This window comes from Macrobrachium nipponense, chromosome 17 (genome assembly GCF_015104395.2).
Source record: "Macrobrachium nipponense isolate FS-2020 chromosome 17, ASM1510439v2, whole genome shotgun sequence".
NCBI lineage: Eukaryota > Metazoa > Arthropoda > Malacostraca > Decapoda > Palaemonidae > Macrobrachium > Macrobrachium nipponense.
Genome location: NC_087210.1, coordinates 26,832,034 through 26,851,765, shown reverse-complemented (window position 1 = coordinate 26,851,765; position 19,732 = coordinate 26,832,034). Strand labels below are relative to the sequence as shown.

Below are 19,732 nucleotides of genomic sequence, written 5' to 3'. Positions count from 1 at the left end.
TTTACTACAAAATAAACCAATAATATGTTGATTTCCCTACCTTTAAGGAATTTAGTTGCCGTTGAACATTGAAATATACAGTTATGTCTTAAATCAATAACCAGTCAGGAAACTTTAGAATAGAATATACAGTAATGGCTACTTCAGCAGCGTTACACTTGTAGAGATTCTTCTCTATTTTCCGAATAGCAGCTTTTTCTGTGCTACTTGAACGGGCTAGTAGAGCGCCTATAGAGGTCATGAGCAAATACAGTGTCAAAATCGGTGTATATATTTGAATTTACAGATAAACTATGATATCATAGTGATCAAAGTCATTAACAATATTCTCTCTCTCTCTCTCTCTCTCTCTCTCTCTCTTCTCTCTCCTCTCTCTCTCTCTCTCTCTCTCTCTCTCTCTCTCTCTCTCTCTCTCTTTCTTGAAGCGAGCTTTTGTCTGGAGCTGTCAGACATCCTCTAGGCTAGAACGCTGAGAGTGGACTGCTTTTGGTGTGGTGTCCATCCTCCTTATATTTGGGGGCGTCAACAGGGGGTATGCCCCATGCTGATTTCCTATTGGCTGGTGGCGGTGAGTCTTCATTTTCATTGGTGGCTTGAGCAAAGTCTCAAGCTACTTTTGCCGAGTCGATGGTTGTGAAGATGCAGGCTCTGCAGCCGTCTAGACCTCCTGAGCTGCGCGGTAACGTTGTGGGATGTTGTGTTACACTGCGGGACATCACGGTTAATATGATTGTCGTTTCCTGTAGGAGTATCTTGTTCAGGGGCATTGTCTTCTGTAGAGTTGTCGTGGTCGGTGGTGTCGTTGATGGCAGATCTTCTTATACTTGTAGGGAGGAGAAATTCTTTTCAGCGTCGTATTCAGCGTTGGTTTTATTTGCTGGATGAGAAGCGCCTCCAGCAGTCGTAACCGATGAGCATCAGGGGCTTTCCCAATGATCTTAGTGTTCTGGATGATCACATCCCGGGAGATGGCCTCTTGATGCTTGGTACGGGCGTGGTTCTTAATGGCCCCCTCTTGGGCATGGCAGGAGAGTCTTTTCGACAGTCGGATGCTAGTCATACCAACGTAGGCGCCACTGCAACCACGGACTGGGCATGGTATACCACATACGTCTGCTTCAGGGGGTCTCATACCTGCGGGGAGGGGTTATTTTTCATAACTAGGTCGCACGTCCTCCGATTCTGGTAATACATAATTAGGTCAATTTTCTTGTTGTCGTCGGCCGGAATTACATTATCAGAAATAATCTTTTTAATGGAGTCCTCTTCTTCACGGTAATGCGAACTCATGAAGGCTTTATAATACAGCTTGATATTATCCTGGGGGCGGGGCTGCAGGTTCTCACTACTGTACCATTTCTCCAGGGCTGTATATTTTGATTGTCAAGATGCATTATACAATCTGGAGACTACAACTGGATCTTAAATGGCGATCTCCACTGGCATATTCTTGTTGGTATTTTTACTGGTGTTGAAGTCTGGTATTTTCTAGTGTTAAAGTCAACATGTTTCGACCATACCCCTGGTCATCATCAGGACATTGCAAAGGAACGTTCTGAGTGAGCACTGTGGGTACGTCAGTACTATTTATAGGAGGGGTGGGTGTGATCAAATCTGGGGTGGTTTTCTGATTAGCTGGCTGGGAGAATTTCTCCTTGGGCAAAGCCTTCTCATCGGAGACATAGGTGGGGGTCATTCTTCAGTGTGAGCCCTTTAGGAGCACTGGGATTGATTATGTGGATTCTGCTCCTCGCTGATAAATTTTTATTGGTCCACACCTCTTATAAGGCACTCAGGGCGGGCCTCCTGGCAGCTGTAGGAAGGAGGGCTTCTTTGGGGTCTTGAGCAAGAGCTTCTCCTTGCCAATATGTAGGGCTTCTAGGAGGCACAGGCAGTGGTAGTCAGGGGCTTAATCAATACAGAGTTCTCCCCGTAGTCGTGGGGGTGGGTACCAGATCCCCCACGAATAGCTAGAACCCCCGAATAGTTGAAACCCCTATCAAAATGCTTAACACTGCCTAATTTGTTAGTTAAAACTTGAGACAAACACACTAAAAATTTTCATACTTGGTTTTTTTTATTAGTTTTATCACAACAAGTGTATTGTATGATGAAATTGATAAAAAACAGGAAATGGTGGATATTTCTCATAGAAAAATACATCGAATAGATAAAATTTCTATGAATAATGGGGGTATATGTTCCAGAGAGAAATCCATGAATAGGCAAGTCTGCGAATACGGGGCTTCACTGTTACTTCAAAATCTTGGATGATGTCTTTTTGGGAGATCCTCTTGTTATGAAAAGTCTTGGCATGGTTGAATTTTGCCCCTTCCTGGGCAGGGCAGGAAATCATCTTTGAAAGGCTCATTGTGGCCATACCAATGTAGGTACCGAGGCATCTTCGGACTGGGAAAGAATCACTGGTACAGACAGTCCCCGGATATCAGTGGGGGTTCCATTCTCAGCTGGGTGCTAATAAGCTAAAACCGCCATTAAGAATGGCACCTCTTTGAGGTATGTTATGTCAACATTACTCTATAATTGTCGCCTTCTGGTGCTGATAACCGGAACTTGGTGCATTGTGGCGCCATGAATCACTGATTTTATGGCGCTGGACAAATGCTACAAAGCTGGATCGCCATTAACTGAGTCCGACGATAACTGGGGACTACCTGTATACCACACTGGTCTTCTTCAGGGAGTTCTGCTGTGCAGGGACAAGATTATTTTTCATCACCAGGCTGCTTGTTTTTCAACTCTTGTAGTAAATAATCAGGTGGATCTTTTTGTCAGGCAGCTTGGTGATGAAGTATACATAATCGGCCCCCACAGAGGAGTACCTGCTGAAGAAGACCAATGTCAATGTAGTATACTGGTATTCATGCCCCTTCCAAGGATGCCTCGGCACCTACATCACTGTGACCATTTTGTGCCTTTAGAAGAGGATTTCCTGCCTTACCCAGAAAGGGGTAATATTAAACCATGCCAGGAATGCTCATAACAAGATGATATCCCAAAAAGACATCCAAGATTTTGAAGTTATTGACTAAGCCCCTGACCACCACTACCTGCACCCCCTGGAAGCCTTACATATTGGTAAGAAGCCCTTGCTCAGCACCATGCAAGAAAACTCCCTCCTTCCCACAGCCACCAGAGGTCCGCTCTGAGCATCCTACAAGAGGTGCGGACCAATAAAAATTTAGCAGCAAAGGAGCAGAATCCACATGATCAATTCCAGTGCTCCTACAGGGCTCGCACTGAAGAACAACCCTTAATTTTGTCTCCGGCGAGAAGGCTTTGCCCGAGGAGAAATTTCCCCAGGCAGCCAATCAGCAATCGGCCCCAGATTTGACCATGCCCACCCCTCCTATAAATACTGACCTACCCACAGTGCTCATTCAGAACGTCCTTTGCAATGTCCTGATGATGACCAGGGAAATAGTCAAAACATGTTAACTTTAACATAAGAAAAATGCCAGACTTTAACACCAGTAAAAATACCAACCAGAATATATATCAGCAGAGATCATCTAAGATCCAGTTGTAGTCTCCAGATTGTATAATGCATCTTGCCTATTAAAATATATTCTATATATGTTTTATAGTAGAATTGATAATACCAGAATAAGAAAATACCAGATTTTCACCTTCAATATGACACCAGGATAAGAAAATACTGGATTTAACTTTCAATTTTACATTGAATATAGGTCTACATATTACGCAATAGCCTTGCTGAACTTGAAAACATATAATCAGGAATATTGAGAAAATCCTTTATATGGATAATAACTTGGATATGCAGGACGCTTACTAACATATCCTGATCCTTCAAGACTCCTGAAAGTATCTAAGGTTTGTCTTTCCAAACAAAGTATATCAGTTTCAGGCCCTTTGCTTTGAACTTTCTACGACCCCTTGGGTGTTCACTCAGTCCTCGCTCCTCTCGCAAAATGACTCCATCTAATAGGGATAAATATCAGTTTGTAGTATTTGGATGGCTGCTTCAGTCCCCATCAAAGGAAAAGTGTATGAAGGACTTGCACAAGATTCTTCTCCTCACCCAGGAACTGGGTCTTCTCATCAATCTCCAGAAGTTCTAGTTGACCCTGTCACAGAGATTCTCTATTTGGACTCCATCTAATAGGGATAAATATCAGTTTGTAGTATTTGGTTGGCTGCTTCAGTCCCCATCAAAGGAAAAGTGTATGAAGGACTTGCACAAGATTCTTCTCCTCACTCAGGAACTGGGTCTTCTCATCAATCTCCAGAAGTTCTAGTTGACCCTGTCACAGAGATTCTCTATTTGGACTCTGTTGCCCAAAAGAATTTCCCCTTCTCTTCAGACGGTCCGCAGTTTCGAAGCCCTCCTGACTTGCTCGGCTGAACAGTAGATGATTCTTCCAGGGACTCTGGCATTCATCGAGACATTTGTCAAGCTAGGCAGATTGCACATGAGAGTTCTTCAGTTCTTTTTGAAGGCCAACTGAGACAGGAAAACACAACCAGCCTCCTTGTTTCTAATCACCCCAAAGATCAAAGTGGACCTGCAGTGGTGGCTGTGCGAAGAAAGACTTTCGGAAGGACAGTCCTTTTAACCTCTGAACCCTGACCTAGACTTGTATTCAGATGCCTCTTATATAAAAGTCAGAGAACTGAAGGCGGTTCATCTTTGCCTTCTGTATTTCTCGAGCATGGTCCGCAGCAAGATAATAGTAGTGCATGCAGACAACACCATATCCAGAAGCAAAGTGCACTAATCCTTTCTCTCTCTGGCAGGCAGCAAGAGATCTATTCCTGTTGCGGATCAAAATCGAGTGACTTTGGTCACCCGGTTTATCCAGAAAAATGAAATGTTTTGGAGGACGAGCTGTTGTTGGAAGCCTTTTCTTTCCACTGAATGGACCCTGGTTCTCCTGGTGTGTCTGGATCTTGGGAAACTATGGGGCAGGCCAACATTAGACCTGTTTGCCACCTCCAGAAACCAATCTGGATCTTTATGCCTTTCCACCCTTCAGCATGGTCAGGAAGATGATAAACAAATTTCACTCATCACAACATAACTATGACCCTTGCAGGCCCGTTTTGGCCCCTCAACGAGTGGTTCCTGGACCTTTTACGGTTGTTAGTGGATTTTCCAAGACTTTTTTTTCCCCAAAATTCACATTTACTCAAATAGCCCAAGTTCAGGAGACAATGCCAAGGGTTGCCCGCTCTTGCTTCGACAGGATTCAGACTTTCCACAAGCTTGTCAGAGCAAAAGGCTTTTTAAGGGGAGCTGCAGAGGCCATTGTACGATGCAGATGTAACTCTTCTACCCTCTTCTACCAGGCTAAATGGGCAGTCATCCGTTGATGGTGTATCAGACATAATGTCTCTTCTTCTGAGACTTCTATAATACAGGTTGCTGATTTCCTCCTGTATATGAGGAACTCTAGATGTCTTCCACTGTTATGGGGTATTGAGCTATGCTTAGCTCAGATTTTAAACATAGGGGCGGGGATTTTTTTTGTCAAACTCGGATGGTAATGACCTCATCAAGTCTTTTGATATGTCCAAGCAGAGGGAGAACGATCTGGTCTCTTGGAATCTGGACGTAGTATTGAAGTGGTTGATAGGTCCTACTTTTGAACCCCTTCGTTCCACCTCTCTGAGGAACTTCACTCGTACGACGACATTCTTCCTCGTTGCTTTAGCTACTGTGAGACGTATTAGCAAAATTCAAGCCATCGATAAACAGGTAGGTTGCCCTGTCAGAGCTTGAGTTATTACCTGAACAGAACTGTAAAGATTAAAGGTCTATCCAGTTACCTCTGGTCTTCAGTTAAGAACCCTTCTTGTCGTTAAACTAAGGACGCATTGTTGTTCTTCCTGAAGGTCTTAATTTCAGAGGCACATTCATGTATTCAGGAAGACATTTTGCCTACTTTTAAAGTGAAAGCTCATGACATCAGAGCAGTATTTACTTCATTAGCTTTTGAGGCACAATGTGTCCCCATATTCCATTCTGCAGTCAATCTATTGGAAGTGCAAGTCTATTTTTGCATCTCATTTTTTAAAGGAGGTAGAAACAGTGTATGATAGTTGCAGTACCTTGGGACTGTTATCGGTAGCTGGCATGGTATTGGGGGAGGATTCATTAGAAGCACACTTTTTCCCCTATTATCCTTTCGTCTGGAGTAGGGTTTCAAGTTTTTGGGGAGCGGGGGGAGGGGGGGGTACAGTGTACCTGGAGTACCCATCAGTCTTAGTAGATGGGTTGTGGTGTTTTCAAAGTAGGTGACAGGATTGTCTGGTTGTTTTGAATTTGGTACTGCACCCAGGGTAAGGGCACTGTTGTATGCTTTGCTAGCCACTAGGCCTATTCTCTGCTGCAAAACTCCCACTGAAGTAGAGGCGACCCACTGATCAGCCACCACGCCACTACAGGTTAAGATGAGCATAATGTCACAAAACAAAGAGCTTATTGGTCTGGTTGTTTCTTGTGTTCCTCCATATTGGGCGTGGCTGTCACCTATATAAAATCCGTGAATTTTTAAAAAGGCTGCCGTGCAATTAGAAACGTTAGCTATGTAATTTTTATGGTATGTATGAAACTTAATTTTATTATGAAAATATAATTTTCATGTAGTAGAATCATAGTACTTTTTATTATGAAATTTTAATGCTTTAGAATATATTGTACTACTTGCAAATGTTTCAAACTTAATGATCTAGAAATTTTTTTTTTAGTTCTATTTATGGTTAATGTTAATGCTTCAGAATATTGTATTTGCAGATGGTTCAAACTTAATGATCTAGAGATTTTTTGTTTGTTCAGTTTATTGTTAATGTATTTTTTATTTGCAGGTATGATAGAGCGGGAACAATCCATGACTTCTTTGTCTGTATGTTGTGCAGTTTGAACCACCCTGTAATGTCAGTGCAAAATGCTGCAGCATGGGGATTCATGGATACAGCTACTAAAGTATGTAAAATACTGTATACTTTGACTTTCATGAAGGGATGCTTACTGCTTATAAGTACAGTGATGCTCAAATCTCATGCGACATGACTGCATAGGATTTCGTTCAAACTTCACTAACTGGCAACTAGCATGCTCCATATTTATCTATTATTTCAATGCGGAAACGCTATTATTGCATACAATATGGACATAATATGTTTCATAAGAGTGAAATCTGTCATATATGTCAAAACTGTAAGAAAATGTCACGTGTAGCAAATTTCAGAAAAAACTCTTTCGAAACATTTTCAAAACTTTCGTTCACACATTGCTGAGGCATTTGACCAAAATGAAGTCATCATCAAGCATCAGTTCAAATGTTAAATAAAAAAAAACAAAAAAAAATTGTCATAACATTAATAATGCTTCCAAAGCCAACATAAAATTTGAAATACAGTCCTATTTGATTGCTTTTACACCTCAATGCTGAAAAAAATGTAAATATGTATATACAAAAGTAGAATGTGTGATGTATCATGAGTGTCGGTGCAACAACAACCAACTGGTGTAACATAAGTAGGTCTACAATGAGTAGCGACAATGAAATTATCTTTAAAACACTTTCTTCATATGTGTTAGAGGAATATTTGGATTTTCATACATAATTAATTTTATAATTCTTAAATATTTAAAAAAATATGGCATGCTAACAAATATTCGCCTATGCAATTATTCTTTTGTCAAAGCCAAGATATTGTTCCTAGGCCTAGGTTTTAGATTTCTTTACTTTACAATTAACAGTCACATCTCTCTGTTAACATTTTCTGGCCAGAAAGCAAATGAGGTTATCTACACATTCTTGTTCATCAAGTTACCTTATGAAAGAATGAATTATATACCAAAAGCGAGGAGAAGGACTTTTAAGAAAATAATATTTTAAACCAGTCGAAAAACAAGTGTTCCATGCGCCTTGATATTAATACTTCTGATATTTCGATTAATAGTCATCTTCTCCATATAATCAAAATCATCATCTTTTATTCCTCAAAGAACAGGTAATCTCTACAAATAAAAACATTAATAATATTACATCTCATAAGGCTTAGTTTATTCTTTTAGGCCTATAAATAATTTTGCAACATATAAGCAGCTTAAATGCAGCCTAAAAGTTCAACATTCAAAGAAATCTGGTTGTAATTCATATTTCTATTGTATTCGTCAAAAAACAGATCATCTCTACAAATAAATTTATTAATAACAGATTATATCTCAGAAGGCTTAGATTATTTTTTTTACGCCTATAGAACATTTTGCAACATACAGGCAGCTTAAACACAGCCAAAAGCTTCAACATTCAAAGAAAACTTGTTTTAATTCATATTCCTATGTTGAAAATGTTGTTACGACTGTTGAGCTTATTAGGTCTACTGTCATAATGCAGCAGACGCAGTTATGTTGACCAGTCCGAGGAGCATGTAAAGTGTGCTTTCATTGATGGCACAGCTAACCTTATCACACCGCACTTTGAACTTAGCAGCATAAAAAAAGCATATCAGTTCAAATCACACAGATTAGGAATTGTACCAATGAATAAAAGGGATCATATTTATATAACCATAAGGAAAATAGGGCTAGCTGTGAATTCTCAAACTTTTTGACATGTATGACATTAGAAAAAAAGTATAACACTACTTGGCAACATCACGTTGAGTCTGAGAATCTGGACGATACAAAAAGAATCATGTCGCATGAGATTTGAGCACCACTGTACATCTGTTTAAAAATTCATTTGCTTTTCAGAAAAAAGTCTGGGACATTTTTATTGCATTTGTATGTAAGCTAACCAACCAGACAAGTGAACAAATAAATACTAGGTATGTAAGTATGACATCAGATTTCTTGGCTTTATCATCCATAAGTCTTAATTGTAAACCTACAAGGGAATTTCTCATTTAATTCATATTGTTCTTTGTTTTCTTTTTTGAACCAGTATTAATACTCCTCCCATTATTAAGGGGTGCACTGACCGACAAATTTTGAGGAATTACCACATTTTAATTATGAAGATTTTTCAATTTTTTATGTATAAATAAACATATCTTGAAGTGATAATGGTACAAATATTTTGTCTATTAGTTTATTGACAATTTTGTTCATCATTGTATGTATGACACTGTGACCCAGAAATTGTAAATAAGACTTGTAAAAAACATCCGTATGAATAGTGTAGGATAGGATCAAGTAAGTTATACACTGTTTTGGACTGTTTTATGTATACATAAATATATCTAGAAATATTATTGCTAAAAAAATTTTTTAGATTGGTTCATGGACTGTTTTGTTCTTCATCACTTGTATGGCACTATGAAAGACACATAGTAAAAAATGTAAAGCAGTATGGTCCTGGATTAGATAAGGTTTGATTTATGCACAGTTTTGGACTGTTTTATTTGTAAATACATAAACATATCTTGAAATGTTATTGCTAAAAAAATGTTTAGATGGGTTCATGGACAATTTTGGTCATCACTTGTACAGCAGCGTGAATGACAAATTGGAAACAGCATGTAAATCAAGTGTGAACAAAATTTATTCAGAAATAGTCACTCACAAAAATAACTCATTCGTGTATGGGACTTGTCACAGAAAATGGGTTATATGTATAATGATATAGGGATAACTTGCACTAGATATCTAGATGCTCTCAGGATTTTTGAAAGTCTAAAAATATTTTTCTTTTGCTATTTTCTGAAAACTTAATACTATTTCTAAAACTAAATGCTTACTATTTTGTATCTGAGACTTACCCAATAATTATATAGCTATTAGTTTCCACATACAGCAGCCCAATTCAAATTTCGTGGGAAGCGCTTCAATTGCTGTGTAGATATATATTGCTGTCCCCCAATAGCAATGCTAGGAATGACTTAGCTAAGCACTTCATTCTGTTTTCGGGGTATATCACCAGATTTCAGTAGTGTTACACAACCAACAGAATGCATTCGCCGCATTCTGGCAGGATGAGTCTTGTCTTTGTTTATTTAACCCTCTTACGCCGGAGCTGTAAATAAAAAAATGACTCCCATATGCCGGAGGGGTTTGAGAGTGAGCGCGGAATCGGAAAAAATATTTTTTTCAAAAAATCACAGCGCGCTTAGTTTTCAAGATTAAGAGTTCATTTTTGGCTCCTTTTTTTGTCATTGCTTGAAGTTTAGTATGCAATCATCAGAAATGAAAAAAATTATCATTATCATATATAAATAATGCGATATATGATAGCGCAAAAACGAAATTTCATATATAATTGTATTCAAATCGCGCTGTGCGCAAAACTGTTAGAGGTAACAAGTTACTTTTTTTTTTTGTAATGTGCACTAAATTGCAATCATTTTGGTATATAACACATTGTAAAACGATAAAAGACACAGAGAAAATATTATCACAAAATGATGCATGAATTCGTAGCGCGCGGACGTAAAAAAATAATTGTTTTTATACATTTAACTTACCTGTCAGATATATACTTAGCTATTTGACTCCGTCGTCCGACAGAAATTCGAATTTCGCGCACACGCTACCTGTAGGTCAGGTGATCTACTTACCTGCCGCTGGGTGGCAGGACTAGGAACCATCCCCATGTTCTATCATATTTTTTCTGTCGGCCATACTGGCAACATCGTTGTGGGTATCTCCGGCTGGATTCGTATTTTGCATCGCAATTGATCTTCGTTTGGACTTCTCGGTGACGTATTTGCATTGATTGTACTGGCATACGCGATTGTGGACCATTTTTGGAATTTGATTTGGATTGTTCAACATGATGTCTGATTCTGGAAATGTGGTGAGAATGTGTGTGAATGTGGGTTGTAAAGTTAGGATGCCGAAGGCATCGATTGATCCTCATACTATTTGCAAGAAATGCAGGATGTATGAATGTTCTTTTGGTAATACTTGTAATGAATGCAAGGATTTGAGTGCGGAAGAATGGAAATCTCTAACCTCATACTTGAAGAAGTTAGAAAGAGACAGGGTGAGGAGGTCTTCCTAACCTTTATCTAGTTCTAGCGGGGTTATCAGTAATATTATACCCTCTTCTCCTTTTACTGCCCCATCTAATGTACCTGCTCCTTTATTAGAACACACAGATTCGGCATCTGAGATTGCGAATCTTAAAGCCGCCTTTCGGAAAATGGAAACCAAAATGGCGGCCTTTGAAGGTAAGCAGTGTGATTATAGTGCTGTGGATAGTGATATAAGTGTCCACAGTGCAGTGGAGGGGGCGTTTGATTGTCCTCCCCACAACGCTCCCAGGCCTAGACCTCTTTCAAGCTCCAAGCCCAGAGGAGAAGGAATGTCGAAAGCCGTAAGGAGGTCGTGGAGGATCCCCAACAGTCAGACGTCCCTTCGGCATTTTCTGTATCGCCACAGAATGCCAGAGAACGCTACAGAAAAAGCGTTCTGCGTGAGTGTTTCTCCTCCTCGGAGAATTCTTCACCTAAAAGAGGTTGGAGATCGGCGGATCTTTCTCGCCCCCTGAAAAGACATTTGGATGAACCCAGGATTACTTCTAGTCCTGAGCGTTTTCAAGAGGAGGACCATTCAGTAATTAAACAACCGAGGGTAGACAATAATGAAGAGACTAAAAGAATCCTTCGCACTATGCAGGATTCCATCACTTCTCTTGTGGGAGTTCTGTATAAAGACCCTCCCAGAAGGAAAGACGATTTCCTGCCTATTAAGAAGTCTAGGCTATCGAGGGTTCAGACTTGCCATAGTAATTTGTCTTCCTCTGATTTGGAATCGGATTCATCAGCCTTGCATAGGCCGAGCAGGATCCGTTCTCCTGTCAAACGCAAGACGCCAGACAAGAGCGTCGAGCTTGCTAGACGTGAAACGTCAGCCAGGCGCGAAGCGCTTTACAGACGCGAGTCGCCAAGTAGACGCGAGCGTCGAGATAGGCGCGTCCACGCCAACCAGAAGCAGGACGCCCTCCCAGGAGTGAGGCGCCAGGCAAGCGCCATGGACGCTACGAGGCGCGAGACGTCAACAAGAAGCCAGGACGCCTCTCAGGAGAGAGTCGCCAGGCAAGCGCGAGGACGCTCCAAAGCGGTTGACGCCGCCCCAGAGCATGACGCCTCCCAGGAGCGAGGCGCTAGGCAAGCGCCAGGGACGCTTCGGGAGGCGCGAGACGTCAACAAGAAGCGTGACGCTCTCAGGAGCCGAGTCGCCAGGCAAGCGCGGACGCTCCAAAGCGGTTGACGCCAGCCAGAAAGCAGGACGCCTCCCAGGAGCGAGGCGTTAGGCAAGCGCCAGGACGCTCGAGGCGCAGACGTCAACTAGAAGCGTGACGCCTCTCAGGAGAGAGGCGCGAGGCAAGCGCGAGGACGCTCCAAGGCGCGTGACGTCAACCAGAGGCGTGACGCTCCCAGGAGAGAGGCGCCAGGTAAACGCGAGGACGCTGCAAGTCGCAAGACGCCAGCCAGAAGTGTAACGCCTCCCAGACGCGAGGCTTCTTCTAGACGTGAGGCCTCTACTAGTTATGGGGACGGTATTGTTCGTAGTCCTTCACCTACTAGAAACTTTTCTCCTGGAGCGGCTTCTCTTGATAGAGAATCGTTCAGGAAAGAGCGATCTCCTTCTAACCTTGAACTTGAAGAGATTTCTGAGGAAGAAGTTTCAACTAACGAGGGACTTTCCAATTATAAAGTTTTAGCCTCGTTACTTCTAGAGGAGTTTGCGGATTCTCTTAGTCCTGCAGCTCCTCCTTCGCCGAGATCTCTGTTTTCGAGCACAAAACCCCGAAATCCTCGCTTTCTTAAAGATGAAACCGGCGATCTCAATGAAGAAAGCCCTCCAGTCTTTAGATTCGTGGCTTTTATCTAAAAAGGAAACTTTGAGAACGGTTTATTGCTCTCCTCCCTCCAAGCCGAAGGGAAAAGATTGACAGGGGAAAAGAAGGCATTTGGTATAAGACAGAAGAGGCGATGGGATTGATGCTCCCCTCGTCTGCAGATTCAGATTTTCTCGAGTCTTGTAGAGTTCTGTGAGAAGACAGTCTCTCAATTCAGCAAAGGCGTCCTGGAGTATGTCGGAATTAGATCAGCACCTTAAGGGAATTTTTCACGTCTTAGAGGTGTTCAACTTCTTGGATTGGTCTCTTGGGGTGCTGGCTAAGAAGACGAGTGAGCCAGATTTTCTGGATCCAGAAACTTTGCACAGTGTCCTATCTTGCATGGATAAGGCTGTGCAAGATGGTTCTGGTGAGTTGGCGGCTCTTTTTGGATCTGGAATGTTAAAGAAAAGATCTCTTTATAGTTCATTTCTGACGAAAGGAGTTTCTCCTTCTCAGAGGTCCGCTCTATTATTCGCACCTCTGTCAGAACATCTGTTTCCTTCATCTTTAGTGAAGGATGTTGCGAGATCCTTGTTGGAAAAGGCTACGCAGGACCTTCTTGTACAATCTACAAAGAAAAGTAGACCTGCAGTTACGACTCAGAAGAAGGTGGCTCGGACTCCAGTGGTGCCCTTTCGTGGAGCCCCTTCAACTCGATCAACTTCGAAGAGAAGACCCTTCGACAAGCGAGGGAGGTCTTCCTTCCGCTCTTTTAAAAAGAGCAAATAGCAGCCATGTCCTCCAAGCACAGGTAGGGGCCAGACTTCAATACTTTCTGGATGCCTGGTGCCGTAAGAGAAGCAGATCCCTGGACTCTGTCTGTCCTACAGAAGGGGTACATCATTCCCTTCGTAGACAGACCTCCTTTGGCAACATCTCCAAAGGATTTGTCGACGAGTTACAAGGACCCTGGACTGAACGAGACTCTCCTTCAGACGGTGGTGTCGATGAGGGACAAGAATGCAATAGAGCTAGTGCAGGATCCTTTCTCCCCGGGGTTTTACAACCGCCTTTTCTTGGTTCCAAAGGCTTTGGGGGGATGGAGACCCGTCCTAGATGTAAGCGTCCTGAACAGGTACGTGGAGAAAAAGAAGTTCTCCATGGAGACTTCAGCTTCAGTTCTGTCTTCCCTACTTGTCAGGGAGATTGGATGGTATCCCTGGACCTTCAGGATGCTTTACTTTCAATGTTCCGATTCACCCATCGTCAAGAAAATATCTAAGATTTGTTGTTCAAGGACAAATCTTCCAGTTCAGGGCCTTGTGCTTCGGCCTATCGACCGCCCCTCAGGTATCACGTATCTGATGCGGAACGTGGCCAAATGGCTTCATTTAGAAGGGATGGGAAACATCTCAATGTATCTCGACGATTGGCTAATCCGGGCCAAGAATCGGAGACGGTGTTTGGAGGACCTACAGTCTACTTTGAACCTAGCAAAGACGTTAGGATTACTCGTGAACCTCGAGAAATCGCAGATGATCCCCAGTCAGAACTTAGTCTATTGGGGATTCGGATGGATTCTCGGGGTTTTCGGGCTTTTCCGTCCCAGGAAAGGATTGCTCGGGGATTACAGAAAATCTCGAGCTTCTAGAGAAAGAACGGAGTTCGGTGAGGGAGTGGTTAAGTCTTCTGGGAACCCTTTCCTCACTAGAACAGTTCATTTCGCTAGGAAGACTCCACCTTCGCCCTCTTCAATTCTTCCTAAGAAGAATTTGGAGTTGGAAGAACGGGCAACTTTCGGACACTTTCAGTATTCCTCTGGAAGTAAAGAATCATCTGAAGTGGTGGATTTTTCCCTTAGAAAAGAACGAGGGCTTGTCTCTAGAAGTTCGGAACCCAAACCTAATATTGTTCTCAGACGCTTCAGAGAAGGGATGGGGAGCGACTCTAGGGACAAAAGAAATATCAGGCCAATGGAGGAAGGAATCAGCTAGACTGGCATATAAACTCCAAAGAACTTTATGCCGTTCTTCTAGCTCTAAAAGCCTTCGAGACAGAGGTGTTAGGTCAAGTGGTACAGGTCAACTCGGACAACACCACAGCGTTGGCCTATATCAAGAACAAGGGGGAACTCACTCTCTTTCTCTGTTCCATAATAACAAAAGAGCTGTTGTATTGGGCAAAAGAAAAGAAAGCGACTCTTCTCACAAGATTCGTGAAAGGAGAGAAGAACATCAGAGCAGACAGGCTAAGCAGGTTAACCAAGTTCTCCCCACAGAATGGACCCTTCACATTCAGGTGTGTCAAGCTCTGTGGTCCCTGTGGGGCAGTCCACATATAGACCTATTCGCCACCTACCTATCCAGAAGGATAGAGAACTTTTGCTCCTTAGTGGAAGACCCGAGAGCGATAGCGGTGGACGCCATGCTGCTGGACTGGTCAGGCCTAGATGCCTACGCCTTTCCCCCCTTCAAAATGTTAGGAGTGGTGTTAAGAAAATTTGCGGCATCAAGAGGGACGAGACTAACACTCATCGCTCCCTTTTGGCCATCTCAAGATTGGTTCACAGAGGTACAGGAATGGACAGTGGACTTCCCAAGATCTCTTCCACACAGGAGAGATCTTCTCAAACAACCCCATTTCGAGAGGTACCATCAAAACCTCCCCGCTCTCGCTCTGACTGCCTTTCGACTATCAAAAGACTTGTCAGAGCGAGAGGCTTTTCAAGCAAAGCTTCAAAAGCAATTGCTAGAGCCCGGAGATCTTCAACTATTCGGGTCTACCATCAAATGGAATGTTTTTAGAAGATGGTGTAGAAGAATAAACTGTCCTCTTCCGATACCTCTGTGACCAACATAGCTGATTTCTTGATTTTCCTTAGGGAAGAATCAAAATTATCAGTTTCTACCATTAAAGGTTATCGAAGTATGCTTTCGGCCGTATTTCGAAACAGAGGTTTGAGAATTGCAGAGGATAAAGACCTCCACGATCTTATTAGATCTTTTGAAACCTCTAAAACCTTTTCTCCTCGCACTCCTAACTGGAACCTAGATGTAGTTTTGAGATTTCTATCATCTAGTAGATTTGAACCTCCTCTCAACGCGTCGTTTAGAGATCTAACGAGAAAATGTATTTTCTTGTTGTCGTTAGCGACTGCGAAGAGAATTAGTGAAATACACGCTCTAGATTCTCGAGTAGGATTTAAGAGTGATGCGGCAATTTGTTCTTTCCAGACTCTGTTTCTGGCCAAGAACGAGAACCCTTCTAAACCCTGGCCAAAGAGTTTTGAAGTTAAAGGACTTTCAAATCTAGTAGGAGAGGAATTAGAAAGATCTTTATGTCCGGTTAGAGCTTTGAAGTTCTATTTAAAGAAGAAGAATGAACTAAACGGATGTAAACAAAGCTGTGTGCGCAGTTTGGGGATCCTAGTAGAACCCATGTCAAAAAATGCATTAGCATTTTTTGTGAGGAGCATTATTACGGATGCTCATAATGACTGCACTGAAGACTCTTTCAGGACTCTCCGAGTGAAGGCTCATGAGGTTAGAGCGGTAGCCACTTCATTAGCATTTCAAAAGAACATGTCTTTAAAAGACATTGTGGATGCGACTTACTGGAGGTGTAATTCAGTGTTCGCATCGCACTATCTCAAGGACGTTAAAGTAACATATGAAAAGTGTTTCTCTCTGGGTCCTTTTTGTATCAGCCGATACAGTGCTGGGGCTGGGAGCACATAACGATCCTTAGAAAAATTTGTATTTGTTCAAAATTTTGATAGACATAGATCTACCTTGTGAGACGAGTTGTTGGTTTTTTCTGCTGATTAGTATGCTTGCTGGCGCACGGACGTCCTAGCTTGGATCAGTGGGGGAATCAAGAGACGTCTTACTGGCTAGATTGTACAAACATTTTTTTTTTTTTTTGGATTTTATTTTTATTTTTGTACTTTACTGTACGAATGTTTGTGATTCGAGTTTGTGGTTGTTTGCAAGAGGTTAGGGGATAACTTCTTGCAATCTTAGAACTAACATGGATAGGTTGAGGTGATCGGGATCGATGTTGTGCTCCTTGTATAAGGTCTTGTCAAGTAAGTGGATAAGCACCATTGACGTAGTCCTTCCAGGATCTACCAAGTAAGCGGGTAAGACCCCTTTGGCAGAACCACAAGAACTCTTAGCCATAGATCAATATCTCGCTGAGGCTCTTGAGACTGACTAGACTCCTGGATTCTATTCATGAAGTCTTCAGTCTAAACAGGTAGGAACCAAGGTTTTATTTATTATTACCTACAACGATAGTTGTGATTCCTGTTTGATTCTATATTTAGCTGTCTCTTTCCCACCGTCCAATGGTGTGAATCAGCTAGTTATATATCTGACAGGTAGTTAAATGTAAAACAATGATATTGTTATTATACAATAAAGTTTTATACATACTTACCTGGCAGATATATACAAAATTATACCCACCCTACCTCCCCTCAGGAGACAGGCGGTATAGAAAAAATATGATAGAACATGGGGATGGTTCCTGGTCCTGCCACCCAGCGGCAGGTAAGTAGATCACCTGACCTACAGGTAGCGTGTGCGCGAAATTCGAATTTCTGTCGGACGACGGAGTCAAATAGCTAAGTATATATCTGCCAGGTAAGTATGTATAAAACTTTATTGTATAATAACAATATCATTTTAAAAAATTCACCATAAATCGAAATATTGTTATAGAGACTTGCAATTTGTTTCAAAATGAAGGTATATGATGGAATATTACGATACTGTAAGAGTTTTAGCTTACAAATGAAGTTTTCGACCATTTCGGACGAGTTAAAGTTGACCAAATGTCGAATTTTTGTGTAAAATTTTTTTTTGTTCATGAAACTTACCTGACAGATATATATATAGCTGTATTTCTGACGTCCGACAGAATTTCAAAATTCGCGGCACACGTAGTGGGGCGGTCAGGTGGTAGTACCCATTCCCGCCGCTGGGCGGCGGATATCAGGAACCATTCCCATTTTCTATTCATATTTTTTCTGTCGCCGGTGCTGCAAACATCTGTTTACAGTACCTCCGTCTAGGATTTTTTCATTATCTCGCTTAATATTATCTGGATTGACTTTTGGTATCGACTTCTGGATTGTTGGATTGGCACGCGGAATAGTGGATTGGTTTTTGATTTTGGATTGGCTTTTCTAGATTCAGTATGTCTGGATCAAGTTCGGGAAGTTACAGAGTGTGTGTGAGGAGTGAATGTAAGTGAGGCTTCTTAAACCTTCAGTTGATCCTCACACAGTTTTGTATGGATTGCAGGGGGCATGTTTGCGTGGTTGATGATCGGTGCAATGAATGTAAGGAGGATTTGGATGATGAGGATGTATGATACTATCGGCGTAAATTAGAGCGCGATAGAGTCAGGAGGTCTTCCTCCAAGGGCAGCTCTACTAAAGGTAAGGATAGTAACATTTCTCCTCCTCTAACACCAGTAGATTTTGCCCAACCTAATCCTGTTTTGTTGCCTTCGGGCCCCAGTGCTGTGTCTGGAGAAGGTAACACCCTTTCTCTGATTCTAGAGTCTATTCGTGCTCTCGAATCTAAAGTTTTGGCCCTAGAAAACGGCCAGTGAAAGTTGTGTTAGTGCCCCTAGTGTTGTGGAGGGGGCGTCAGATCGGCCCCATAATGCCTCTAGGCCTAGACCTCTATCGGACTCCCAGGACTCAGGGAGTGGGTATGTACGAAAGCCGCAAGAGGGTTACGGGGGCTCCCCACCGATCTGGCGTCCCTTCGGCAGGCCTTGTTGCTAAATCCCAGGCTGCCAAGGAGCGCGCACGAGCGCGTATCCTGAAAGATTGCTTTTCGTCCTCCGAAGCGTCCTCCCCGCGCAAGGGGTGGAGCGCTCGGAGAGACTCGCGTCCGTTGAAAGGACTTTTCGCTTTGAGGACGCTTCACGTCCTATGTCTCCTCTTTCGTCAGAGGACGCTTATGACGCCTTTCCTCCTCAGAAGAGAGGAAGGCTTTCTACCGATGAGGACGTTCGTTTCCACGCACAGGCGTGTTCACCTGAGAGGCAGATAGGCTGTACCTGCTAGAAGGAAGGAGGCGTCCCCTCGCCCCTCGCCTTCTCGCAGTCTCAGTCCATGCCCCTTCTTTTGCTCCTTCGTCGCCTACGAAGGATATCCTTGTGTCCCTTCAGGACCAGATTACGTCGCTGATGGGCTCAGAGGACTTGCCCAGCAGCAGTCGAGCCTAAGCGTAGAAGGACGTTTCGAAGTCTGCCCGTCAATGGAGGGACGCAGGCGGCCTCATTCTCTCTCAGCTCGCTCGGCTCTCTCTCCGCCTCCGGATCGCCAAACGTTATCCGCTCTCTCAGCCAGATCTTTTACTTCTCTCAAGGAGAAGAAGTCTGTCTAGGACGCTCGGCTGTTCGAAGCAGGACGCTTTGACGCTCTCGGCAAGTAGCGGTTGAGGGCGCTCGGACAGGAACGCTCGGCGTTTTAGACAGGACGCTTTGAGCTCTCTTCAAGACACTCTTAAGGACGCTCGGCAGGACGCTCGCGCGCGAACGCAGGACGCTTCTGGTTATAGACAGGACGCTTTTGAGGACGCTCCGCAGGACGCTCGCGCCGTGTGAAGCAGGACGCTTTTCGAGCGAAGCAGACGCTTTGGAGACTGCAAAGCAGGACGCTCGCTTGTCTAAGCAGGACGCTTTTGGCGCCGCTCGTCAGGAAGCTCGCGCTTCCTTTCGTAGGGAGCTTCTGTTAAGACAGTCAACGTGGCTTCTAAGGATGCTTCTCTTTCGGATGATGTCCGTGCATCTAAAGATCAACGTACGGCTGCTTCCGTACCTGTAGCGGATACTTCCAACCAACGGAAGTCTTTATTCAGGATCGAGCCCTAAGGGGAGGGACGTACTCCCTCTCCGGATAGGCGTTCTCCAGTTCCTCTTAGGGAGGA

At 43.0% G+C, this 19,732-nt stretch overlaps 1 protein-coding gene across 1 annotated transcript in view; it reads left to right on the top strand.

The window, feature by feature from the left end:
* LOC135196144 (sedoheptulokinase-like) overlaps positions 1 to 19,732 on the top strand; it is a 210,242-nt gene that overhangs the window by 64,815 nt on the left and 125,695 nt on the right. The window contains exon 5 of the mRNA XM_064222694.1: positions 6,853 to 6,970. Within this exon, the coding sequence (XP_064078764.1) occupies positions 6,853 to 6,970 (118 nt within the window). The remainder of the gene's footprint in view (positions 1 to 6,852; positions 6,971 to 19,732) is intronic.